The following is a 27,740-nucleotide window of genomic DNA, read 5'->3' as shown; positions in this document are numbered from 1 at the left end:
CATATCCTTAAATTTGTGAATTGTTTTGGCACACACTATTTCATTCGGTAGTGCATTCCACTGATCAATTGCTCTGTTTGGGAAACTGAATTTCCTTACGTCTTTAGCACCTCTCTTCTTATGCAGTTTTTTGCAGTGTCCTCTTGCTGATGCTTCTCCATATGTTAAGTAATCATTTATGTCTATTTTCTCCTTTCCTGATATGCACTTATGTAGCATTATCATGTCACCTCTTTTCCTTCTCTCCTGTAGTGTTGGTAGATTCAGTTTATTTAGTCTTTCTTCGTAGCTTAGGTCCCTTAAGCTTGGTATCCATCTTGTAGCGGCCCTTTGAACTTTTTCAATCTTGTCTATATGCTTTTTGAGATGAGGACTCCAGACTACTGATGCATATTCCAGGGTTGGTCTAATGAATGATGTTATTATCCTTCTTAGCATGTCTTCATTTATGTATGTGAATGCTATTCTCATATTTGCAAGCAGTGTATACATGTTCCGTACCTTCTCGCTGATGTGGTCAGCCGGAGATAGCCTGTTATTGATAATCACACCTAGGTCTTTCTCTCTTTCTGATGTGTATAGGGTTTTATTTCCTAACTTATAATCCCAATCAGGTCTTTTTCCACTTTTACCAAACTTGATTACATGACACTTGTCCACATTGAATTCCATTTGCCATGTACTACTCCATTCATGAAGTTTATTTAATTCTTCTTGTAGCTCCCTACAAGAGTCTGTGCTAGTAATTCTCCTTTGTATTTTTGCATCATCTGCAAACATATTCAGATTGCTCTCATTTCCAGAGTTACTGTTTATATCTTTTATATACACTAAAAACATGATTGGTGCCAGCACCGAACCCTGTGGTACTCCACTAGTCACTTCTTTCCATGATGAGTAGTTTCCTCTTAGTACTATCCTCATTTCTCTTTTTATGAGAAAGTCTTGCATCCAACAAAACAGTTTGCCTCGAATTCCTCCTTGATGGTACAGCTTCCATAAAAGTCTTTGGTGTGGTACTGTGTCAAAAGCTTTCTTGAAATCTAAATAGATACTGTCCACCCATCCTTCCCTTTCCTGTATTGTGTTTGTTACTCTGTCATAGTAGCTCAACAGATTAGTAACACATGATTTTCCTTTTCTGAAACCAAACTGTCTTTCTGTTATCATACTGTGTTCTTCTAGATGATTTACCCAAACTTTTCTCATAAGTTTTTCTAATACCTTGCTTACAACACTGGTCAGTGATACTGGTCGGTAGATGAGAGGATTTTGTCTATTTCCTTTCTTGAATAAGGGAACTATATTTGCTTTTTTCCAAATATCAGGTAGTTTCCCTTGACTCAAGGATTTCTTGAAAATTAAAAATAATGGTTTACTTAACTCCTTTGCACATTCTCGTAATACCCAACATGAAATTTCATCAGGACCACTTGCTTTTCCTCTGTCTAATCTACTTAACTCCTCCTGTATTACTTTTTCTGCTATTTGTATATCTGGTAGTATGTGTGGACATGCGTGTTCCACCTAGTCCCACTCAAAATTTTTTTCTTCTGTAAAAACTAATTGGAGATTCTTATTTAGTGCTTCACAAATATCTTTCTCTTGTATATAAGTGATTCCCTCATCTGTAATGGATTGTATTATATCTTTTACTTTGGTTTTGCTTCTGATATAGCTGTAAAACAGCTTTGGTTGATCACTACTTTTATTTATTATATCCTCCTCAAACTGTTTTTGGGCTTCCCTCCTTATTCTTGTATAGTCGTTTCTTGCCTGTCTGTAATTATTATACGCCCTATCACTATTGTGTCTTCTGTATCTATTCCACAACAAATCTCTTCTTTCTTTTGATTTTTTACATTCTGTATTGAACCATTTCTGTATTTTCTTATCTGCTTCTTTGTGCTGTGGGATGTACTTCTGGACTCCTATTTCATAAAATTCACAAAAAATTTTATATACAGCATTTAAATCTTGTCCTCTAAGCTCATTTTCCCAATCAACTTCTAAGAAATACTTCTTTAGGTCTTGATAATTTCCCTTTTTATAGTTTAGACTCTTTTTGTAACTGTCATTGCTGTTTACTATGTCATATGCTATCCTGAAGTTATAATTTAGTACTGCATGATCGCTTTTGCCAAGTGGAGGGTGATATATTAAACTGTCAATGTCATTTTCTTGCCTAGTAAATATTAGATCTAGCACTGAAGGTACATCAAGTCCTCTTTTTCTGGTGGTTTCCCTCACATGTTGCGTTAAGAAAAACTCTTGTACGAGATCCAGGAGCTTTTGGTCCCAACAGCTTTCTTGGCTATTTATATCTAGAGTATTCCAATTTATATTTGTATTAAAGTCCCCAGTTAGTATAATTCTTTCCGATTTCTCTTCCATTTTATGTAGCAATGATCTTATACTCTGAATTGTACTCTCTGCCAGGTCCTTATATTCGTCTCTTTCCCATGTGTTTGATCTGGGTGGCATGTACAAATTGGCTACAATTACTTTACCTTCAGATGTGTCGATCTCTACTGCAATCAGTTCTACTTGTGATGGTATATCTAGGTTTATTTCCTTGACTTTTAGATTTTTCTTAGTTAATATTATAATTCCTCCTCCTTTTTTTAAATTTCTGTCTCTTCTCCATATATTGTATTCCTCTAAGTTTAGTATGTCATTGGATATCCTTGGTGTTAATTTTGTCTCTGTTAGGCAAATTATTTGTGGTACATTTTCTCTGACATAATCATTCATCTCTAGTAATTTAGATACCATTCCATCCACATTTGAGTACAACACCTTTATCATCTTGTTTATATACTTGTCATGACATGGTTCTACTACCTTCCTCCTTTTTCTTCCATCCTGTTTGTGTACCACTTTCGTACCTGCAATCCTATTACAGGTACTTTGTAAAAAAATTTCTTCTTCTCCTCTTCTGATCTTCCCTCATTTTTTGTTTTTGCTTCCTCCCTTTTCTCTTTCAGTAATTCCAGTTCCTCTTGTGTTAGGCATCTTTTTATCCATACATTTTTGAACTCCTCTTTTTCCATAAGATTCTTTGCATTTTTTAGTATCTCTTCCACAGTGTTTACACTCCGGAAAGTCACCTTTAGAGGTCTTTACTTTCACCATTTCAGCATATGTGGTTTCTACATCATTTTTGTAGCTTTGCACAGCTTCATTCACCAGTGTTATCTTCTCAATATCACTGCTCTGGTCCATACGACTGCTTGCTTGCCTAATTGTCTCTGTGTTATTTTTGAACTCTTCCATAACACTCTCGTGATTGACTACTGTACTTGCCATTTCACTCACTTTCTTCCTAAGCGTACTCAATTCCACTGTTAGTTCACTGATGGTTGTGTCTTTCTTATTGGCCTCCCTTCCTAGTTTTTCTATCTCTTCCTTTTGCAAGTGCATTTGCTTCTTTATTTCCTCAATTTCATTTATGAAAGCCATTTCTAGTTTGTGTACACGTTCAACCAGTCTATTGTGAGTCTTCACTTCAACCAGTTCTTGGTAGAAATCATCATTTTGTTTTTTACTTTTATCCCTTTTCATTTCCAAATTTGCTTTACTGGAGTATGTATCCATTTTGTAATACTACATGAACAGAGTATGTACTTACAGAGTATGTACACTTTCCCCGTGTTGCTGTAGTCTAAACAAATGCAGCTGACTCAGCGCATCATGGTTCTTTGTTCTGTTTGAACCAGTCTTATTTAAACTTATTTTTCTTTTCCTTTTAATAATGAAAAATCATTTAGTCTAACCTGGTGTGTGTGTTCTTACCTACCTAATTGTTCTTACCTAATTGTATCTTTACAGGAATGAGTCAAGCTCGTATTGTCCCATGTCTTAGACCATATTTATCGTACATATCCTTAAATTTGTGAATTGTTTTGGCACACACTATTTCATTCGGTAGTGCATTCCATTGATCAATTGCTCTGTTTGGGAAACTGAATTTCCTTACGTCTTTATCACCTCTCTTCTTATGCAGTTTTTTGCAGTGTCCTCTTGCTGATGCTTCTCCATATGTTAAGTAATCATTTATGTCTATTTTCTCCTTTCCTGATATGCACTTATATAGCATTATCATGTCACCTCTTTTCCTTCTCTCCTGTAGTGTTGGTAGATTCAGTTTATTTAGTCTTTCTTCGTAGCTTAGGTCCCTTAAGCTTGGTATCCATCTTGTAGCGGCCCTTTGAACTTTTTCAATCTTGTCTATATGCTTTTTGAGATGAGGACTCCAGACTACTGATGCATATTCCAGGGTTGGTCTAATGAATGATGTTATTATCCTTCTTAGCATGTCTTCATTTATGTATGTGAATGCTATTCTCATATTTGCAAGCAGTGTATACATGTTCCGTACCTTCTCGCTGATGTGGTCAGCCGGAGATAGTCTGTTATTGATAATCACACCTAGGTCTTTCTCTCTTTCTGATGTGTATAGGGTTTTATTTCCTAACTTATAATCCCAATCAGGTCTTTTTCCACTTTTACCAAACTTGATTACATGACACTTGTCCACATTGAATTCCATTTGCCATGTACTACTCCATTCATGAAGTTTATTTAATTCTTCTTGTAGCTCCCTACAAGAGTCTGTGCTAGTAATTCTCCTTTGTATTTTTGCATCATCTGCAAACATATTCAGATAGCTCTCATTTCCAGTGTTACTGTTTATATCATTTATGTACACTAGAAACATGATTGGTGCCAGCACCGAACCCTGTGGTACTCCACTAGTCACTTCTTTCCATGATGAGTAGTTTCCTCTTAGTACTGTCCTCATTTCTCTTTTTATGAGAAAGTTTTGTATCCAACAAAACAGTTTGCCTCGAATTCCTCCTTGATGGTACAGCTTCCATAAAAGTCTTTGGTGTGGTACTGTGTCAAAAGCTTTCTTGAAATCTAAATAGATACTGTCCACCCATCCTTCCCTTTCCTGTATTGTGTTTGTTACTCTGTCATAGTAGCTCAACAGATTAGTAACACATGATTTTCCTTTTCTGAACCAAACTGTCTTTCTGTTATCATACTGTGTTCTTCTAGATGATTTACCAAAGCTTTTCTTATAAGTTTTTCTAATACCTTGCTTACAACACTGGTCAGTGATACTGGTCGGTAGTTGAGAGGATTTTGTCTATTTCCTTTCTTGAATAAGGGGACTATATTTGCTTTTTTCCAAATATCAGGTAGTTTCCCTTGACTCAAGGATTTCTTGAAAATTAAAAATAATGGTTTACTTAACTCCTTTGCACATTCTCGTAACACCCAACATGAAATTTCATCAGGACCACTTGCTTTTCCTCTGTCTAATCTACTTAACTCCTCCTGTATTACTTTTTCTGCTATTTGTATATCTGGTAGTATGTGTGGACATGCGTGTTCCACATATTCCCTCTCAAAATTTTTTTCTTCCGTAAAAACTAATTGGAAATTCTTATTTAGTGCTTCACAAATATCTTTCTCTTGTGTATAAGTGATTCCCTCGTCCGTGATGGATTGTATTATATCTTTTACTTTGGTTTTGCTTCTGATATAGCTGTAAAACAGCTTTGGTTGATCACTACTTTTATTTATTATATCCTCCTCAAACTGTTTTTGGGCTTCCCTCCTTATTCTTGTATAGTCGTTTCTTGCCTGTTTGTATTTATTATACGCCCTTTCACTATTGTGTCTTCTGTATCTATTCCACAACAAATCTCTTCTTTCTTTTGATTTTTTACATTCTGTATTGAACCATTTCTGTATTTCTTATCTGCTTCTTTGTGCTGTGGGATGTACTTCTGGACTCCTATTTCATAAAATTCACAAAATTTTTTATATACAGCATTTAAATCTTGTCCTCTAAGCTCATTTTCCCAATCAACTTCAAAGAAATACTTCTTTAGGTCTTGATAATTTCCCTTTTTATAGTTTAGTCTCTTTTTGTAACTGTCATTGCTGTTTACTATGTCATATGCTATCCTGAAGTTATAATTTAGTACTGCATGATCGCTTTTGCCGAGTGGAGGGTGATATATTAAACTGTCAATGTCATTTTCTTGCCTAATAAATATTAGATCTAGCACTGAAAGTACATCAAGTCCTCTTTTTCTAGTGATTTCCCTCACATGTTGCGTTAAGAAAAACTCTTGTATGAGATCCAGGAGCTTTTGGTCCCAACAGCTTTCTTGGCTATTTATATCTAGAGTATTCCAATTTATATTTGTATTAAAGTCCCCAGTTAGTATAATTCTTTCCGATTTCTCTTCCATTTTATGTAGCAAGGATCTTATACTCTGAATTGTACTCTCTGCCAGGTCCTCATATTCGTCTCTTTCCCATGTGTTTGATCTGGGTGGCATATACAAATTGGCTACAATTACTTTACCTTCAGATGTGTCGATCTCTACTGCAATCAGTTCTACTTGTGATGGTATATCTAGGTTTATTTCCTTGACTTTTAGATTTTTCTTAGTTAATATTATAATTCCTCCTCCTTTTTTTAAGTTTCTGTCTCTTCTCCATATATTGTATTCCTCTAAGTTTAGTATGTCATTGGATATCCTTGGTGTTAATTTTGTCTCAGTTAGGCATATTATTTGTGGTTCATTTTCTCTGACATAATCAATCATCTCTAGTAATTTAGATACCATTCCATCCACATTTGAGTATATCAACTTTATCATCTTGTTTATATACTTGTCATGACATGGTTCTACTACCTTCCTCCTTTTTCTTTCATCCTGTTTGTGTACCACTTTCGTACCTGCAATCCTATTACTTTGTAAAAAAATTTCTTCTTCTCCTCTTCTGATCTTCCCTCATTTTTTGTTTCTGCTTCCTCCCTTTTCTCTTTCAGTAATTCCAGTTCCTCTTGTGTTAGGCATCTTTTTATCCATACATTTTTGAACTCCTCTTTTTCCATAAGATTCTTTGCATTTTTTAGTATCTCTTCCACAGTGTTTACACTCTGGAAAGTCACATTTAGAGGTCTTGTCTTGCTTTTCTCGTATTTCCCTAACCTTTTGTGTTCCTCTATGTCTTTACTACAGATTTCCTCTGATACTTCTTTCAGTAAGCTCATTACATTTGCCATCTCCTTTTTGTCTCTAGTGATTTTGTTTTTGATTTCTTCCTCTTCTATACCAGTGATTACTATTGATTTATTTATTTCTACTGAATCTCTGACTAACTCTGGATTGTTTTGGATTATTCTTTTCACTTCCTTTTTAATGTTTTTTTCCTCCACCCTTGATTCTTAGTCTTTCTTTACTTTCACCATTTCAGCATACGTGGTTTCTACATCATTTTTGTAGCTTTGCACAGCTTCATTCACCTGTGTTATCTTCTCCTCAATATCACTGCTCTGGTCCATAAGACTGCTTGCTTGTCTAATTGTCTCTGTGTCATTTTTTAACTCTTCCATAACACTCTCGTGATTAACTACTGTACTTCCCATTTCACTCACTTTCTTCCTAAGCGTATTCAATTCCACTGTTAGTTCACTGATGGTTGTGTCTTTCTTATTGGCCTCCCTTCCCAGTTTTTCTATCTCTTCCTTTTGCAAGTGCATTTGCTTCTTTATTTCATCAATTTCATTTTTGAAAGCCATTTCTAGTTTGTGCACACGTTCAACCAGTCTACTGTGAGTCTCCACTTCAACCAGTTCTTGGTAGAAATCATCATTTTGCTTTTTACTTTTATCCCTTTTCTTTTCCAAATTTGTTTTACTGAAGTATGTATCCATTTTGTAATACTAAATGAACAGAGTGTGTACTTACAATATGCACGCTTTCCCCGTCTTGCTGTAGTATAAACAAACCCAGCTGACTCAACGCATCATGGTTCTTTGTTGTCTGAACTTATTTAAACTTATTATTTCTTTTCCTTTTAATAATGAAAAATCATTCAGTCTAACCTGGTACAGAGCTTGACTCATTCAAAGATACTTATTTAGGTAATGCCTCTGGCCGTGTTGAGCTGGTATGGAGCGCAGGTAAAGGACGTCTTCCTCCGACGATGCCGTGTGTGCGTGTGTGTATGTGTGTACATACATATATGGATAGATATATAAATATACCATATATACAAAGGAGAGAGTAAATCGAAGAGTGTGAACATCTTCCGATGATGTGTATGTATGGTCGATATTGTGTAAGCTACAGTACTAGTGTTTGTGTGCGTAAATCATCGTCATCGTTGCCAGACGCCATGTATCCCAAACAGGGTGGCCAAGGGCTTAGAGTTAATTGTTTTAGAGGGAGGGGCACTAATCCTCCACCAACCCTACTTGACACGTAGGGAGAACGAGCCAACAGCATCTGGTGTTCCCAGGCAGTCACCCATCCAAGTACTAACCAGACCCAATGTTGTTTAACTTCGCTGATCGGACGGGAATGATGCCCAAATTCAAGCATCATCTCCAGCCCAATATTTAGCATGGCCAAAGGCATCGTGATCATGACGTGCCACTTGGTTCAACAACAGAACCTCCAATGCTAAGCTTTTCAAAGTAAATAAGATACACTTGACTGAAGTCACTTAAATCTACAAAAGCATACCATTTTGTGCGTGTAATGTGTGCCACTACAGTACACTATACTGTACTACCTATGCATGAGGTAGGCATACACTGAACTTAGACATTTATGCATTATTTCATGGTAAGTGGCTTTAATTACGATAAACGTAAACAGTATATGAGGAAGAACCTAGTGTGGTAAGTCCAATCTCAGCAATTGAAGCAGGTGGCTAATGATCAAAATGCTACGTGATGTATGTGCAAATACAAATGTTGTTTCATTTTATGGCTAATGACCAACTGGCCAAGATTTTAAGTATAGAACTTTGTAGTATAAATGCTATTCTATCTATCTATAGCCCGACGCCCTAATCCCGCAAAGGGTGGCCGCAGACAAAACGCCTCCAAGTCACTCTGTCACCCACCATTTGACTCCCCTCCCCCCAACTCACCCCCCCCTCCCTCATATACCTCTCAACTCCATCCCTCCACCTCATCCTCGGTCTACCCCTCCCTCTCCCTCCCTCCACCTCACCTACATACACCCTCTTAGTCAGTCTTTCATTCTCCATCCTCTCCACATGTCCAAACCACCTCAGTGTATTTCTCCTAATCTTTTCAACCACATCCACATCTACCCCACAACGTTCCTTCACTTCTTCATTCGTCAACCTGTCCCTCCATGTCACTCCACATGCTCCTCTCAAGTAACTCATTTCCACTGCTCTCACTCTTGACTTGTTCCCCTCTTGCAAGGTCCACGCCTCGCTTCCATACGTCAGGGTAGGGATCACAATACCATCATGCAGTGACTTCTTAACTTCCATACTCACCTCCCTATTTCTCATCACTGCTTTCAGCGTGCCAACAACCTTCCTTCCCTGCTGTACCCTTTCACGTACTTCATCCCCCAAAGTTCCATCCTTACTCATCACACTACCCAAGTACTTGAATGCACTCACATTCTCCATATCCTCACCATCCAACCTCACTGCACACTCTGTGACTTCATTCCTCTCAAACACCATAACTTTACTTTTGTTTACATTAACTTTCAGCTTCCTCCTCCTACACACTGTCCCAAATTCATTCACCAAACCTTGCAACTCCCATTCATCTTCACTCAACAATACTGTATCATCAGCAAACAGCAACACCGGAAGCTTCCAAATCTCACCCTCATTCATTAAGGCCACCCCCACATCCACTGCCCTACCTTGTACCTCCTTTACGACCCCATCCATATATATATTAAACAGCCAAGGAGACATTACACACCCCTGTTTCAGTCCCACATTGAGATCAAAGAACTCACTCAGCTCACCATCCACTCGCACCGTAGCCCTAGCTCCCTCGCACATACTCTTCACAGCACTCAACAATTTCCCCTCCACTCCATATATTCTTAATACCTTCCACATACCTTTCCTATCTATTCTGTCATAAGCTTTCTCCAAGTCCATGAAGGCAGCGTACACTTTCCTTCCCTTCTCTAGATACTTCTCCACTAAACATCTTAGAACAAATATCTGATCTACACACCCTTTTCCCTTCCTAAATCCCCCTTGTTCTTCTCCAACTAGCTCCTCTGTCATATGCCTAACCCTATCAATGAGTATTCTACCATATATTTTACCAGTCACACTAAGAAGGCAAATACCCCTATGGCTACCACATACTTCTCTCTCCCCTTTTCCTTTGTACAGAGGAACAATTATACCTGATTTCCAGTCCTCTGGAACCCTTCCCTCTTCCCAAGCCAATCTACACAACTTCCATATCCACTCCACAACAATCTCACCCCCATACCTAAGCATTTCACCACACACTCCATCAATTCCTGGGGCCTTTCCCAGCTTAATCTTCTTCATCGCTTCCACTACTTCCGACCTACTGATCTCTTCCTCCCTCCTCTCATCTCTTCTTCTCCCAGCCATTCCCCAACCACTTATACTCACACTGCTCTCACTCTCTACATTCAACAAATCCTCAAAGTGCTCCTTCCATCTCCTCAATTTCTCTCTCTTCTCCACCAACAATCTATTATTCCTATCTTTCACTCCCCTACTATTTCCCCTTTCACACTGCCTTACTTTCTTTACCTCCTTCCAAAACAATTTCTTACTCTCCCTCCATTTCACACTCAGATTCCTCCCAAACTCTTCATCCACTTTCTTCTTACTCTCCTTCACCAGTCTCTTAACTGCTGCATTTTATTATTAGGGTAATGACCTGAAGCTTATATACGGTATGTTATGTGTTTTTGTATATCACTAAATCACCAAGATCTTGCTTGGATTTAGGAGCTGTTATGCGTTTACTGTTTGTTTAATGACTGAGTGTTGCGTACTTTTGATGAAACACGAATGTTAGGGTGTGTACTTTATGTTTCCTATTATTTTGCCCAGTTATGATTTTACAGCTTCTTTATAATAAAAATCCAGATATAAAAGCCAGAGGAATTGTTATATTTCAGTGCAATTTAATATATCAATATAATTTTTTATCTCGCGGATTGTGCAATTACCTTTTTTTATCCTACCCCATGGTGTGCAAAAATAAAGAAAAAGAAAAAGTTTTTAAAAGTTTTTGTTTATTATAAACTTGAAAATAAACATCCAGGACATTATCTGGTAAAAAAAATAATAATAATACAGTAATTTCTCCGTCTTTGCATACAGCCATGCATAAGTTTACGTAGCGGAGTAGTGAAAAAATGGGGGGGGGGGGAAATTGTTTTTGCTTATTATATACCTGAAGATAAACATCCAGGGCATCAGCTGGTGAAAAGAAAAAAATCTCTCTCCATCTTTGTGTAGTGCCATTCATAAGTTTGCGTTGGGGTGGAGTGGTTAACAGCGATGCACAACCAGCACAGCCTGAGCTGTGGCTCACAATGCAACACTACCCAGCCTGAGCTGTAGCTCACAATCCATGGGTTAAGTACAGTACTAGAATTTTTTCACGTTAAGTGAACAAAATTAGACTTGCAAGTAACAACCAGATTTAGCACTAAATTCCTTAAATTCAAAGAAAGGCAGCGACAAGTGTGTATATTAATTAATCATGAATAAAAAAATTAAAAGAAAATCATTTCTGCTGATGGCTCTTGTACCAGCTAATGTAATCATTAAGGTTAATTCACATCACTGATGGAACACCGCCATGTGTGTGTGTGCGTGCATGCGTGTGTGTGGGTGTGACACAAGTTCATACAAGTCTGCCACAGCTCCCTGACAGAATACAACCACTGCCTAGGTATTTGTGTCGAGCTTCAGTCTAACCACAGTGATAATATGATCTAAAAGTTTTATATGTTTTAGTTTATGCATTTCATCATTTAAGACAGTCAACAGAATGTGGGATATGCCCATATCTCTAAAAAATAATCATCATTGTAGCATTAGTTCACATCTACAATGGTAGAGAAATATAAGCTAGAGTCTACTGTCATGAGATAGAAACAAACTACTGTATTATATATCTTTCATCGTTTCTCAGCCAATTCCAATACGATTCTGATTATCGGATAATTTTTCCCTTCCGATACCAACACTGATATTAATCGGCTTTTGCCTGCCGATTTACAGCACTATGTATAATCCATCCTACTGTAATTTGTCTTGTTGTGCAGTGTATTTTTTCCAAATCCATTAATCCCATAAATATCTTGCAGTCCTACACACAAGCATACTGTACTATTTGCCTAGTTAAATACTTGATCCATGTATCTCCTACTTCCCAACAATCCACCCTGTTCATCATTCACCAAGTTATCTAATATACAGCAACTGTTTTAGTATTTAAAAAAAAAAAAAAAAAAAAAAAAAAAAAAAAATCACTACAGGGCAATTAGGAACACCCATAAAAGCCCGAAGGCAAAAGTACAGTGCCACAAACCATTTCACATGCAACTAAACAAAAATTAGGGGCATGTGTTAGAAGCGCGAGGCTGGGGGGGGGCTTGGTTTACGATGGAAGAGTTGAGAGATAGGATGGACTGGAGTGTATTGGTGTTGTGATGGGCAGAGGTAGACTGAGATGGTTTGGGCATGTGGAGAGGATGGGGGATGATAACTGGGCGGAGAAATGTTAGGGGTAGGGTAGCAAGAGGCAGAACGAAAAAGACCTGGGACGGGGTCACTGAGTGTGACCTCAGGGATAAAGGACTAAATGGGGAAGCTGCCAGAAATCATGCAGCATGGATAGATCCCACTAGGCAACCAAGGTAGACACATGCATGCATGCTGGAACCTTCAAAAATGAAACAAAACAAAAATTAATAAAAAATTCAAAATAAAAAATAATAAGTATAACAAACATGACAGCAGAGGAGTGCACAGTGTCATTTTGTGAACTGAGAGATCTAACTTAGCCACTTATCCACAGGCCAGCTGATCTTGCTGGGAAAATGCTAACTGACCTTGCTGGTCCAAGTTATCAATACTGGGTGTATTCTTGTCCAAGTCAGTGGTGGAAGCTGTATGCTGGGACTGGGATGGGGTCATGGCTGGGGTAACACTAGGGGTGCCCAGGGTCAGGGTACGTCCTGGGGTGGAGGTGTCCTGCAGGAGGCACTCAGCAGATCCTCCCTCACCACCAGAATCACAAACTGACCCTCCACTTTCACATTCCTTAAAAAGAAGATACAATATAGTACAGTATAAGGTTATCACTGTAACTAATGGCAGAGTAGTACTAATCCAAAACTGGCTACTTAGTACTGTGTTGTACTGAAGGCCTTTCAAATCACATAAGTCTCTGTTTCTCTGTTACCTAAATTAAACAAAGCAGGATGGATACAATAAAAAATATAGCCTATTTCATGCACTACCTAGTACTAAGCTGTTTTTACTCTAATCTGGCCTAGACTTTCATCCATTTGCAGCTTATTTCATGTAACTCTATGGCAGAAAGAGAAACTGCTTCTGTTCTACATACCTTCCACAGTACTTCTTTTTTACCAGCGTCATAATACCGAGTCAATTTATTCTTACAATTCAGCATTCAAGATGGAAAGATGGAAATTATAGGCCAAGTTAGGGTAAAAAGAGTATAGTCTTGTCACTTCAGGTAGAAGGAGCAAATAAAAACAGTAGAAAGTTTTTAAATGCAATCAGAGTAGTGGCTTAAGATATTCTGCTGCAATTATCAATATCTATGTTACAGCTTAAAAAAAAAGAAAAAAAAAATTTAGGCCTAAGCGCACTTAAGAATATACATAGACTCCACAGATTACTCATATCTTGACTCAAAAATTTAACCTTAGTAATGATCTTAGCACATTCATTGTTACCTCCACCAAGGAGGTTATGTTTTTGCCAACATTGATCTGTTTGTCTGTTGGCTGGATTACTAAGGAAGTTGTGAATGCATTTTGCTAAATTTTTTTGAAAGGGTAGGGTATGGCCCAAGGAACAATCTAATAACTTTTGGTGGTGATCTGGACCATCATCTGGAGCCAACAATTTTTTTTTTTGTTTGTCTATATGATATCTCCAAAAGTTCTCAATGAATTTCAATGAAATTTTGTGGGCCAAGAATGGCTTTGTTAAAATTTTGGGGTGGATTCCGATCCTGAAATGGCACTGGCAGACGTATGCGCTCTCTGAGTGTTATCTAGTTTATTACTGCTGCGTGTACAGTTTGTTTACTCTACTGCAGTATGCATGGTACATAATCTTATATCATTACACTTTATAAAGTATGGGTGTTCACTGATACTGTGTACTAAGGGTTACAAAATTATCAATGCACAGGGGGTTCGATACCTACCAAAAACATTCAACCAACTGCTGATGTTTACCAATGTCTCATTGTGTATGTACAATATCTGTTTATATAAACATAACATTTGTTATATGTTTGCAAGAGGACGTTGCTAGTTGATGATATATGACACCTCCCAATATCAGGGATACCAACGTGTTGTAAGTCGGACATCAATGTGTCTGTGACCTGCGTTCTGTAGTCCCAAATGTTTCATGCACACTGTACACCGATACTTTTGTGACCACAGTACATGTATCTTGTGCAATCTTTCACAAACCCTCTTCATCTTCATTCTAGTTTCTCTCACTCATGTTTCAGCCCCATTTATAAACCATACAATACATGGAGATATGAATGGAAAAGTTGGGAATGTGAAGGTGGATGGTGTAGTTGGTGAGTGGGGTGTGCCTGCGGAAGCTGATGAGAATAGCAGTGCTGTGACGGACATTTGTGCGGGAAGGGGGTTGGTGACAGCCAATATCCTCTTTGGGCACAAAATGATCCACAGGTAGGCCTATATGTGGCGAGTGATGAGAAGGGTGGGTGGTGAACTGAATGAAAGGAGGACAATGATTCATTAAGCGTGTGTGGATGACACAATGAGAAGGTATGTAATGGATGCAAGAGCATACAGAGGTTGGGGGAGTGGATTTTCTGACCACCTCTTGATGGTGGTGAAAGTCACGGTTGAAGTGCAATGAAGGAATTGAAGGAGAGGAGGAAGTAGTCCATACAAGGAGGGTAAAAATGTTGCAAGAGGATAGAAAAAAAAGGCAGAATATGAGGGAGAAGTGGAGATGAGATTGGGTAAATATGATCTGGAGCAGATGGGAGTGGTGGAGTTTGTGTGCAAGATTTCCACAGAAGAAATCTGTGCAGCATGTGAGATGGTGTGTGGGGTGATGAGAAGACGAAAGGGGACGCAAGGAACAGCATGGTGGGATGAAGAGATGAGACAAGCTGTGACACAAAAGAAGAAAGCAAATACTGAGTGGATGGCAAGTAGAGGCATGGAGGAAGTTGACAGACGAAGGAGAGAGTTATATGTAGCGAGGAAGAGAGGTAAAAAGATTAGTAAGAGAAAGTAAGAAGAGAGTGGATAACGAATTTGGAAGGAATCTGAGTGTAGTGTTGAGGAAATATGACAAAATGTTCTGGAAGGAGGTAAAGAGAGTCAGACAGGGTGATAAAGAAGTCAGTTGGGGAGTGAATGATAAAACTTGTAGATTGACTGGAGAAGGGAGAAAAAGTGAGCAGATGGAGAGAACATTTTAAAAACTGATAAACACAGAGAATGCAAGTATAAGTGACTGGGGAATGGCTTCAAGAAGGACAGTGGTGAGACGGGAGGAAGAGACCAGTTGGATGGTAGTGGTGGAAGCAATGAAGAAAGTCAAAATGGGGAAAGCCCCAGGAATTGACGGAGTGTGTGATGTGGTGAAATTCTAAAGCATAGGGGAGAGACAGTAGTAGAATGGATATGGATGATGTGCAGACTGGCCTGGGAGGAAGGCAGATTCCCAGAGGACTGGAAGTCATGTATAATTATTCCCCTATACAAAGGAAGAGGGGGAAAAGAAGTGTGTGGTAATCATAGGGGCATTTGTCTTCTGAGTATAATAATAAAAGTGCAATACATGGTAAGATACTGAGAGAGTTAAGGAAATAACAGAGGAATTAGTTGGAGAAGAACATTGAGGTTTTAGGAAGGGAAGAGTCTGTGTAGATCAGATATTCATCCTTAGGTCTTTAATTTGAAAGTTTCTAGAGAAGGGAAAGAAGTTGCATGTGGCCTTCATGAATTTGGAGAAAGGACATGACAGGGTGGACAGACAAGGAATGTGGAAAATATTAAGAATATATGGAGGAAATGGGAAGATGCTAAATGCAGTGAAGAGTATGTATCAGGGTGCTAAGGGTGCAGTGTCTGTGGATAGTGAACTGAGTGAATTTTTCTACATGGATGAGGAAGAAGAAAGGATACTTGAATTTGCGAAAGCAATGAACATGACTGTGTGCAACACACATTTTAGGAAAAAAGAAAGTAGGTTGATTACATACGAGTCTGGGGGGTAATAGCAGTCAGATAGATTACTTCCTGGTCAGGGGAGTTGATAGGAGGTTACTGAGGGATGTTAAAGTTATAGGAAGGGAGGAGTTACTGCAGCAGCACAAATTACTGAACATGGTACTTAACAAGCAAGTGATGAAAAAGAGGACTTATGTACCTAGGAGGAAAATACAGAAGCTGGAAAACCAAGAAGTAAGGGATGCTTTCTGCAGCAAGATGAGGAGAGTGGTGGCTGAACAGGAAGCCACTGACAGAGGTGTTAATGAACAGTAAAGAGCCATCAAGAACAATCTCCAGAGAGTTACTGATCCAGTATGCAGTCAGACAAGAGGCCCACCATGACATAAAGTAGCCTGATGGAGAGATAAGGGGCGTAGAAGCTGCAGTTACAGAAAAAAAGAAGGCTTTTCTGGGAATGGAAGAAGGGTGGTAACAAAGAGGAATACTTGGCTGCAAAGCATTGGGCTAAAAGAGAGGTATACAGGGGCACGTCTGAGTCACAGAGACTTTTACTTGATAACCTAAATCGTGAGGAAAGGAAGAATATAATACTTAAGGTGGCAACATCAGGTGAAGAGGAAGAATTGGGATACCTCAATTATAAGTGAGCAGTCTGTGAAGAATGATGAAGGAAGGGCAGTGGTGAACAGTCGGGATATTTAAGATGCATGGAGAGAGCATTATAGCTGGTTATTGAATGAGAAGTCTGCTGGGACGGAAGGTTTGGAGCCAGCAGATCCAGTGTTTGGCCCTTGGCCTTCGATTGACACAGTTAGTGTGAGGCAATAAGTAGGATGCAGGTGGGGAAGGCTGCAGGTATGTCTGGGTTGACTACTGAAATGCTGAAGGCCTCAAGAGTAAGGTTAGTCACTGACCTGATATGATTATATATGAGTGTGTTGTCCCAGATGACTGGCTGAAGAGTGTACTTGTAAATGTGTACAAGGGGAAGGGTGATGCCCTGGAATGAGGAAACTATAGAGATATAAAGCTTTTAGATCAGATAATGAAGTTAATGGAGAGAGTTCTAGAAGGTATGATTATAGAAAGAGTGAATATTGATGAGATACAGTTTGGGTTCATGCCAGGCAGGGGGACCACTTATGCCATATTCATTGTTTGACAGCTTCAAGAAAAATATATAGGAAAGAAAAGGGAACTGTACTTTGTTTTTGTTGATTTGGAGAAGGCCTTTGACAGAGTCCCTAGAGAGGTGGTGAAGTGGGCAATATGAAAGCCTGGAATGGAGGAGTGGCTGGTTAGGGTGGTTATGGCCATGTATGTGGGTGCTCACACCCAAGTAAGAGTGAATGGAGATTTGAATAATGAGTTTTCCGTGAATGTTGGTGTGCATCAGGGATCAGTTTTGAGTCCATTGTTGTTATCATGGTACTTGAAGCCCTCTCACATGACTTCAGAAATGGAATCCCACGGGAGATGTCGTATGCTGATAATTTGGTGTTGATTACAGAGAATGAAAGGGAGGCAGAGAGGAGGAAGAAAGATTTAGGAAGCGGAGAGATGGTATGGAGCACAAGGGCTTAAGAGTACATGCAGATAAAACAAAAGTGATGATATCTAGGGTTGGTAGCAGCACTGTCAATGAAGAGGGAGAGTGGCCTGCAATCTGCCACAAGGGTGTGGAAAGTAATTCCATCTTGTGCAGTGTTTGTGATAAGTAGATGCATAAGAGATGTAGTTATATTAGAGGCTGACTGCAAGATAATGCTGATTTTATGTGTGCAGTGTCGGAGAGAGCATGTGGAGATTGTCAAGCGTGAATGGATTGAACTTGCTGGTGAGTCTCCTGTGTGGAAGAGTTTTATTATTTGGGAGACATGTTATGTGCTGAAGGTGGGGCTGGAGCTAGCTCTGTGACTAGGGTGAGGAATGGTCAGAAGAAGTTCAGGGAGCTGTTGCCTCTCCTGACACTGAGAGGGCTCCCCCTACATGCCAAGGGATCTTTGTATGCAGCATGTGTTAGGAGTGTAATGCTGTATGGTGGTGAGACCAGGGCAGTATAGGAAGAGGATATTCGCTAGCTTGAACGTACAGAAATTACAATGATTAGAAGGATGTGCAGTGTGTCCCTGAGTGCAAGGCCTAGGGGGGCCAGGTTTACGACGGAAGAGTTGAGACAGCATGGGACTGGAGTGCATTGGTGCTGTGATATGGAGAGGTAAGATTGAGGTGGTTTGGGCATGTGGAGAGGATGATGGATGATAATTAGGTGCAGAAAGTGAGAAGTGTTAATATTATGAGTGCGCTTGGGAGGGGAAGACCAAAAAAGACCCGGGAAAAGGTCATTAAGTTTGACCTCAGGGTTAAGGGACTGAACAGGGAGGCTGCCAGAGATCAAGATGCATGGACAGCCACCATTCGGTGACCAAGGCCAATGCATGCAAGCATGTTGGAGCCTTCAAAAATGAAACGAACATTGGGCTGAAACAGAGATGTGTCGTGTCTCCATGGTTGTTCAATCTGTATATGGATGGGGTTATAAACAAGAGATACAAGGCAGAACAGTGAATGTTGGAGTGGAGTGGCCCTAATAAGAGAGGACAGCATTTGGAAACTTCCTATATTGCTGTTTGCAGATGATACTGTCCAGTATTGTTAAGTGAAGACGAAGGGGAACTGCAAGGCTTGGTGAATTAGTTTGGGAGAGTGTGTAAGAAATAGAATCTACAGGTGAATGCAGGGAAGAGTAAAGTTATGGTCTTCAACAGAAGTGCAGTCACTGAATGTACAGTGAGGCTGGATGGTGAGAAAATGTGAGTGTATTTACGTACTTGGGCACCGTGATGAATAAGGATGGAAGTTTGGAGGATGATGTGCTTGAAAGGGTACAATGAAGAATGGTTGCTAGTTCTTTGAAAGCAGTGATAAGAAATAGGGATGTGAGCATGGAAATAAAAAAATCCCTATTCATCTATCTACTGCCAGACGCCTTAATCCCGTAAGGGGTGGCCACAAACAAATCGCCTCCACGTTGTCCTGTCGTCTGTACTTTCACATATTGTAGTGAAGCTTGGACCTTGTTGGAAGGACACAAATCAAGAGTGAGAGCAGTGGAAATGAGTTATTTGAGAGAAGCATGTTGTGTTACATGGACAGACGAACTGACAAATGAGCAAGTGAAAGAGCGTTTTGGTGTGGATGTGGATGTGATGGTGTTAGGAGAAATATATTGTGGTGGTTTAGTCATGTGGAAAGAATGGAGAGTGAGAGACTAACAAGGTGAGTTTATGTGAATGAGGTTGAGGGGGGGGTGAGGGAGGGGGAGGCAGAGGATGAGATGAAGGGATGGAGTGGAGAGATATATGAGAGAGAGGGGTATGAGCTGGGGGGAGGACAGTGAAATGGTGGGGAACAGGGCAACATGGAGGTGATTTGTCAGTGGCCACCCCTTATGGGATTAAGGTGTCTGGCAACAGACAGATAGACAGACAGACAATACATATATATATATATATATATATATATATATATATATATATATATATATAAAATGAACAACCTAGGGGATATTACAAACCCCATTTCATTCACATTTTAAGACCTCCAGATAGGTGTCACTGTCTAATACTGACAAAAGTAGGAAGACATTGCAACTGTTATGCAAGTTGTGGTTCCAGGTGCTGTATGACCCTACCTTATCACCAAGTCAGTCAAAGTTGCATGTAATTCCTTGTTGTATCAGATGAGGGCATCATTAGTATTGCAGTGAGCATCAGTCCTAACATCCTGTGCCCCTGACTGGAACAACAATCAGTGCTAAATTTCTGAATTTATGTGCTCATGCGGCTTGGGAACAAGTTGTGAACCAGTCGAAGGTGTTTTTATAGCAGTAAAGGCTGGTTCCATATTTTAATGGAAGGCATAATCTAGAGTATGTCAACATGATGGCAACATTATGAATAAGCCTTGAGTTCTAAAGTTCTGCAGCTATAAAACATAAGGCCTCATGAAAATACCGTAAAACTGCTGCTAACCAAGTAAATCATATTGTTACATTATACAGTAATGTGCTGATACCTTAAAATAATTCAGTAGTAATTTCAATGTAGAAATATATTACCAGAAGATAACTAAAATAAAGACCTCTTCAATCATACCATATTTATAATGCCTTCACTACAACATGCACAGTGTGGATGATAAAAAGTGTGATATTATTTTCTGTAGTTAAGAACTTCTCAACAATGCAAAATTTTAGCTATCACTACATCACCCAAACACTGATCAAGCAGAAAATAACTATTAATTACAACAGCATAGGATAATTAAATATTGTTACTCAAGTTTTAAAAGTTCAGAACTGTCTTCTGTACTGATAAATAATAGATGTTGCTCATACATATTAATTTAAAGGTACTGTATTTTATTTCTTGTACCTGTGCTGGAGAAAGTATCTTGTTATCATGTGTCTCCATGCTGCTCCAGTCATGCACAACATCTGATGACACACTGGTCTGTGGGAGATGTAGAAATAACATCAAGTATTTTCCCATTATAATCCTCTTACTAACCTGGAAACATTTTATAAACACTGCACACCTATTATTCTGATTAGAGGCTACAATACCTCAATGACTGTACACTATTGCACTGCCAGGTGGCTGAGTGGTCAACATTGCTGACTGCCAAACTGGCAGCCCATTTGCACCAGGGTTGGAATCCTGGTGTGGGCAGCTGGAGTCAATCAATTCAGGTGTCCATCCAACCTTTGTGGGTTGGTATGTAAAATGAGTATCTGGGGTAACATCTATGGGAAGTACCTGTGTTAACCTGGATGATATTGTGGCCTTGCATTTCTGGATATTGGGAGAAAACCCCACTGCAGGTTCAAAGGCTTAAGTTTCAGAGGACCATGGCTAAGTAATTTTTATTGCACTGCTGACACATACTTGCGTTATATGACTGTAATTATAAGCAAAAGATGTCATCCAACACCAATTTGGTGGAATAATCTGTCCTGCTTTACTGCAGTTCTCTGCGATCCTGAATTACAGTACTTAATACTGTTTAATAAACAACACACATTTCTGTCTACATCAGTCCAAGAATCTGGAGAGCATGTAATACAGAGTACAGCCAGATTTCCACCTACAATGACTGATGGAGGCTGGTTACATAATAGCTAGATGAAGAAAGGAAGGAAGAGGAGAAAATAAAGGAAGGAAAATGAAGAATGTGAGGAATGTTGGATGAGGTTAAGAAAAAAAAGAAAAAGGGACAAGATGAGGGAATGACAAAGTGATGAAAGGAAGGCAAAAACTGAGGGAGGGATGTGAGGAGCGAGGAAGGACAAGGTGAAGGAAGTGGGGAGAGAGTGAAAGGTGAATGAAGGGAAGAAAAGATAAAGAGAAGGAGATGAATGTATGGAGGAAGGACAAAGAGAAGATGAATGTAAGGAGGAAGAAGAGGAAGAACAATGAACAACTAAACTACATTACCTATCCTGTGTTTGCTACACTTTATCCAGAATGTGTTTACATTATTCAATATATCATACTCTACATTTTTGAAGGCCTTGTCCATGAATGCATGTGTATGCCCTTTCACACCTTACTGATAAATAACAGTACTACTGTTCTAGATGCCATGTACAGGTATCTCTACTGCCACTGGTGTACCACCAAATAAGCAGCCTGGGCAAGTTCTGTAATGGCCATATGTCCATACCAAGGGCTCTCCATCCAAGGAGATTTGAAATCAAAGTCTTCCTTTTCCTCAAGTCCATCCGTAAATCATGGCTCACTATATCCTAGGAACAGAATACAGCACTTTGATCCCTTAGTTACTGCAAATAACCGGTGTCAAGCCTAATGCATGAGAATGAAATTGCACAATAAGAAAAGCACAGAATCTATGCAATTTATCCTAATTGGTACCAGGCACCCCACTCGCATACCCAAATTTTCCTTCTTGCAACAAATTATACCCACTAAATACTTGTGCATACATACTACAGTGTACAGTATTATGGTATCAGAAACACACATAGGCATGGTTGGGTTAATAGAATGTGATGAAAAAGGTGCAATATTAAGGAAGAGACACATACCTGAGATGGTAATGGGTTCTGAGGCTAGGGGATGGAGATAGTGGTCTCCACCACCTCGGATTAACTCCTTGAGTAGGGCCTCACCTTTGAATCCCTCAGAGCCATCAGAAACTGCTAATACTGCACCATCACTGTTAACAAAAACCAGCTCAGGTGGGCGATAACAGTGTTTTTTATCTGAGAAATGTACGATAATGGCAGAAGTGCAGATATTTCATTTTGCAATAGGAGCACTGTGTAGTGGCGACTTTGAGCTATAGTCTAACACTAGCTGCATCACATCACGTCACTTAGTCATTGACGTACACACATTTGAGTGAATGTGTGTTTAGTGCACTTGGCAATTTGCTGCAAACTGAACAAAGACAGACCTTGAAGAGCAACATGTTTGTATGAAACTCCATTTCAAATTGGGAAAAACTTTTATGGGAGACTTTTCAAATGTTGCAACAGGCTCATGGGGAGGACTGTTTAAGCCATACACAATGTTATAAGTGGTTCCAGTGGTTCAAATCAGAAAGAACATCCACCGATGACAACCAAAATCTGGACAGCCTTTTTGCCTTGATGCAAAATTTGTGCCAAGTCTGCTGATAGATGAGCAGAAGGAGAACTGTGTCAGACTGTTAGGGGCTGTTTGATGGTTCGAATCCTGATGAAAACTTTCTGAAAAATGTCACAACAGGTTACGAAACATGGGTGTATGGCTACTACATCAAAACAAAAAGGCAGTTGTTGCAGTGGGTTGGAACATCGTCACTGCGACCCAAAAAAGCATGTCAAGAGTCACCAGGGATGGCCTAACTGGGGTGGGGGGTGATCCCCCCCCCCAATATTTGTTTCTGAATTGGTAAAAAAAATTACTTAGTTGGTCAAAAGTGGAGAGTGGAGACTTTTTTTTTTTTTTTTCATATATATAAGGAGAGGTCTCTGAGAGAACAAAATATTATTTATATAAGTTTTTTGTATAATGTATATACAGTATATTTGGAGGGCAAAATACAAAATACCCTATTTTTCATCCTGTCAGGAGCACAGTTTCAGCCAAAATCAAGTACAGAACCATATTAATCAAGGTGCCTGGACCTGGACCCCCTTCACCCAAAGAGCACTGGAGAGGGGGGGGGGGGTCAGGGCAAATTTGCATGCACTCCTACTACTGGTCTCATCATAAATAACTCAAAATGTCATGACTGGGTTAATTAGTTTAATTAGACTACTAAATAATTTACATGTGGTCTGTTTTCTTGTCAACAATAATTCAGGCTTGGGTCCAAGTTCAGGTGGCTTTACTTAAGTACAAGTAACCATAACAATAAAAATTACTTTGTCATAAACTTGGTTTGTTTATGATACCTATTTCGTTGGTCAAACCGTAATGCCAAACAGATCAAGTTGGTCCAAATTGTCCTTACCCCCCCCCCCCAATCACATACTCCTCGGGCCATCGCTGAGAGTCGCTCAGATGCGAAGGTGATGTTGATTGTCTTTTTAATATAGAAAGGATGTCAATCATCATTAGTTTGTTCCACATGGTCACAGTGTGAAGAGAGAGTTTTACTTGGATGTCCTAATGCATTTGAGGGAGGCAATGCAAAGGATGAGGCCTGAGGCATGGACAAATGAAACCTGGATGCTGCACCATGTCAATGCACCTGCCCATGCATTGCTTCTTGTCCCTGACTTCTTGGCAAAGCATGAGATGACTATCATCCCTTGGCTGCCCTACTCACTGGATTTGCCCCGGCAGATGCTTTTTTGTTCCCAAAATTGAAATCCACCCAGAACAGTAATCAATTTCAGACAACATAAGAGACAAGAAAATTCGCTAAGTGAACTGTGCACCACCCATGAAAATGCATTCCTGAACTGGAAAAAACATTGGGAACATTGTATGAACAGTGGAGGAGAGTATTTAGAAAGAGACAAGTCTGATTAGGTTGTACATAAAGCAATAAATTTGTTTTTGAAAAGTTCATTTTCTTCTCAGACATACCTCATAATTCTACCTATCTATCTATTGCCAGACCCCTTAATCCCGTAAGGGGTGGCCACAAACAAACCGCCTCCACATCACCCTGTCCCCCGCCATTTCATTGCCCTGCTCCCAGCTCACCCCCCCCCCTCATACACCTCTCCACTCCATTCCCCCATCTCATCCTTGGCCTCCCCCTTCCTCTCCCCCCTCTACCTCACTCACATACACTCTCCTCATCACTCTCTCACTCTCCATCCTCTCCACATGGCCTCATAGTTGTGTACAATACAAGACCAAGGTCATGCTGTGAACTCTGATGATGGAATGATATGCAAAAGAGGTAAACTTTTGGTATGCTCTGCCTTGTGTCATACAGACTTGTGGATGCACTGATGTGAGCTGCCACTTGTTCCAGGTGACATGCTTGTAGAGGAGAACATAGTTTTGTTAAGTAACCAAACCCTGTCTATCTGACTAAAGTTTGTTTAATAATTATCATCTGTCCTCTTATCTCCTTAGGCTAGCTAGGCATTCTGTGATACACTGTAAGATAAAACGATCAGGCAATCTTCACTTGATCAAAAATGGTTTGCATTTCCTCTCTCATATGAAATTTGGACACAGTAACCCTCAACAATCAATGTAAAGGTTTCAGAGTCACTTGGGTTCAACTGTACTGTTATCTCATCTGCAGCAGATATGGAGCCTGAAGTCAGGGTTACCAACTGTGAGCATGAAACTGTGTTGGCGTTATCACAATGCTTCACAAGATGCATTTAATCTTCAAACAATACGATGACACGCCTTAGTATTTCACTGTACAAGAAGTCTGTACAGGTTTATATCTAAAACAGTTTCAGTCTAAACTCTGTGTAAATGCCAGTTAGCAACTGGGCTTTTGGCTCCACACCACTCCCACAGATGTAAAGTACTGTCAAGAGACTAAGGAAACCACCCACCTCCTATCAACAGATACAGTACTTTATATAATAAATGGATGGGACTTGAATGTACTGGTGTCATACTGAGGAATGGTAGATTTAGATGGTTGGGGCATGTTGAGAAGATGGAGGATGACAACTGGGTGCAGAAGGTGAGAAGTGCGAACTTCAGGGGTACGGCTGGGAGAGGCAGACTAAAAAAAGACCTGGGACAAGGTCATAAAGTGTGACCTCAGGGATCAGGTACTGAACAGGGTGGTTGCTAGAGACTGAACATCGTGGCGAGCTGCCGTTAGGTGACCAATGCTGACACATGCAAGCATGCTGGAGCCTTTTTAAATTACACGAATAATAATAATAATGTAAAGTCTCAATAATCTGGCGTAATTCAGCCACGCCCTATGCCAAATAACATGAAACGCCAGATATTGCATAGCAACCCCTATCAACTCAGTACTCGGCGTCGTGCCGGATACTGCATTACTCTCAGTCCTGACCCTCTATCCTAAAAACCTTTCCATGGATAAAAGATGAAAATTAAGCATAAAATACGATAAAGTAATGATACAATACAGTAATACGGTACAGCAATACAGAGCCGGTTGGCTAACGTTTTTGCACCAGTTGATACATAGCAACACCAGATATTACAATGAATCACTGGTTATGTCCTGTTCAGAGCTGGATACTGCATAATATCACTGGATATTGCTTTAATACAGCTGAGCCAGCAGTGTCGGATATTGCGCTGGGCAGGATATTGAGGCGACAGATAATTGAGAGATTACTGCAATAATAGAAAAACAATAGTAGTAAGGTAATAATAATAATAATAATAATAATAATAATAATAATAATAATAATGTTCTATCTATCTATCTATCTATTGCCAGATGCCATAATCCCATAAGTGGTGGCCAATTAACTTTTAAGTTATTTGTTTTACGGGAAGGGGCACTAACTCTCCATCAACCCACTTGTTGACACGGAGGGAGCACGTATGGTTTGGTTATATGGTTACCACCCAATGTTGTAAATGGTTTCTTGGCTTATAGGAAACCATTTGGCTTGTCACTCAATGTAAAGCCACCCGTAAAGGAAAGAAAAGCAATAAGAAGTGACAGGAAAGATGGGAGAAATAGGAAGATGGGAGGGCAGGAATAATAATAACAATAATAATAATAAAAGCGATGCTATAACTACAGTGTAACCTCTAAAATTCGAAGTGCTTGTGTCCACAAACCAAATGAACTTTGGATAAGTTTGAACTTTATATAAAGAATTTATCTGGCTATCGCTGTCTTAATTCTCATAGTTTATACATGCCTTTGACACACGTACTGTAGTAAAGGCTAACTAGCTTGCTTCAAGCATCCTGTTTTCCATGCTTTTATAACACTATCATTTATCTTTTATCTCTGATCAAGGTAATGATAATTATTAGTAAAATAACTGTTACTAACCACGAAGTATTTTTATTGCATAGCTACATGTATTTCTATTTCATCTTCTGAATGTCCACTTGTTCTAAAACACTACTGTTGTATTCATACTTAACATCAATTAATAGGTTGTAATGGAAAATCACTATGCATTTCCTTTATTTCAGTACTGGTACAACAAAACTACACAAAAATACACATCTATTACCACTGCCTTGTGTTGCATGGCAGGTGGTCAGCTGTGGTTTGTTTGCTTACAACCTGACCGATGAGCATACTGAGCATTGCTAACTCACAAATCTATTGCCAGATGCCATATTCCGGCAGAAGGTGGCCACAAACAAACAGACATGGGGTAATCATAATCTGTAATCATAATCGATTGTAATCAATCACAGACTTTTGTGTAATCGTAATTGTAATTGATTACTTAGGCATTTTTTTTAAAGTAATCGGAATCGTAATCGATTACTCTCATATTGTAATCGTAATCATGGTCACTTTTATGATCACAAGGCCCCACATAAGTTATTCTTCCACAAATGCTCGCAAAGAATAAAATACTGTTGTTCAGTGTCAAACATAAAAGTCCATAAGTAATATGAAAACAAAAGTGAATTGTAGCTTATCACTTAGAATCTATCTATCTATTGCCAGACACCATAATCCCATAAGGGGTGGCCATTTGACTTTGAGTTATTTGTTTTACGGGGAGGGGTACTAACCCTCCACCAACCCACTTGTTGACACGTAGGGAGGACGTATGGTTTGGTTATATGGTTACCACCCAGCGTTGTAAGTGGTTTCTTGGCTTACAGGAAACCATTTGGCTTGTCACTCAATGTAAAGCCACCTGTAAAGGAAAGAAAAGCAATAAGAAGTGACAGGAAAGATGGGAGAAATAGGAAGAGAAGAGGGCAGGCACAGAAAAAGAATGATAAAGGC

At 39.4% G+C, this 27,740-nt stretch overlaps 1 protein-coding gene across 1 annotated transcript in view; it reads right to left on the bottom strand.

Moving 5' to 3' along the window:
* The window catches only part of LOC145408807 (uncharacterized), a 47,203-nt gene extending 26,403 nt beyond the window's left edge, over window positions 1-20,800 (bottom strand). The window contains exons 1-2 of the mRNA XM_080279453.1: window positions 20,762-20,800; window positions 12,945-13,155 (exon numbers count right to left, since the gene is read on the bottom strand). Of these exons, the coding sequence (XP_080135579.1) occupies window positions 12,945-13,155; window positions 20,762-20,800 (250 nt within the window). The remainder of the gene's footprint in view (window positions 1-12,944; window positions 13,156-20,761) is intronic.
* Between the last annotated feature and the right edge of the window lie 6,940 nt (window positions 20,801-27,740).

The sequence above is a fragment of the Coenobita brevimanus genome, chromosome 78 (genome assembly GCF_032717465.1).
Source record: "Coenobita brevimanus isolate Jiangsu-jjx chromosome 78, ASM3271746v2, whole genome shotgun sequence".
Taxonomy (NCBI): Eukaryota; Metazoa; Arthropoda; class Malacostraca; order Decapoda; family Coenobitidae; genus Coenobita; species Coenobita brevimanus.
This window is presented reverse-complemented; position numbering and strand designations above follow the sequence as displayed.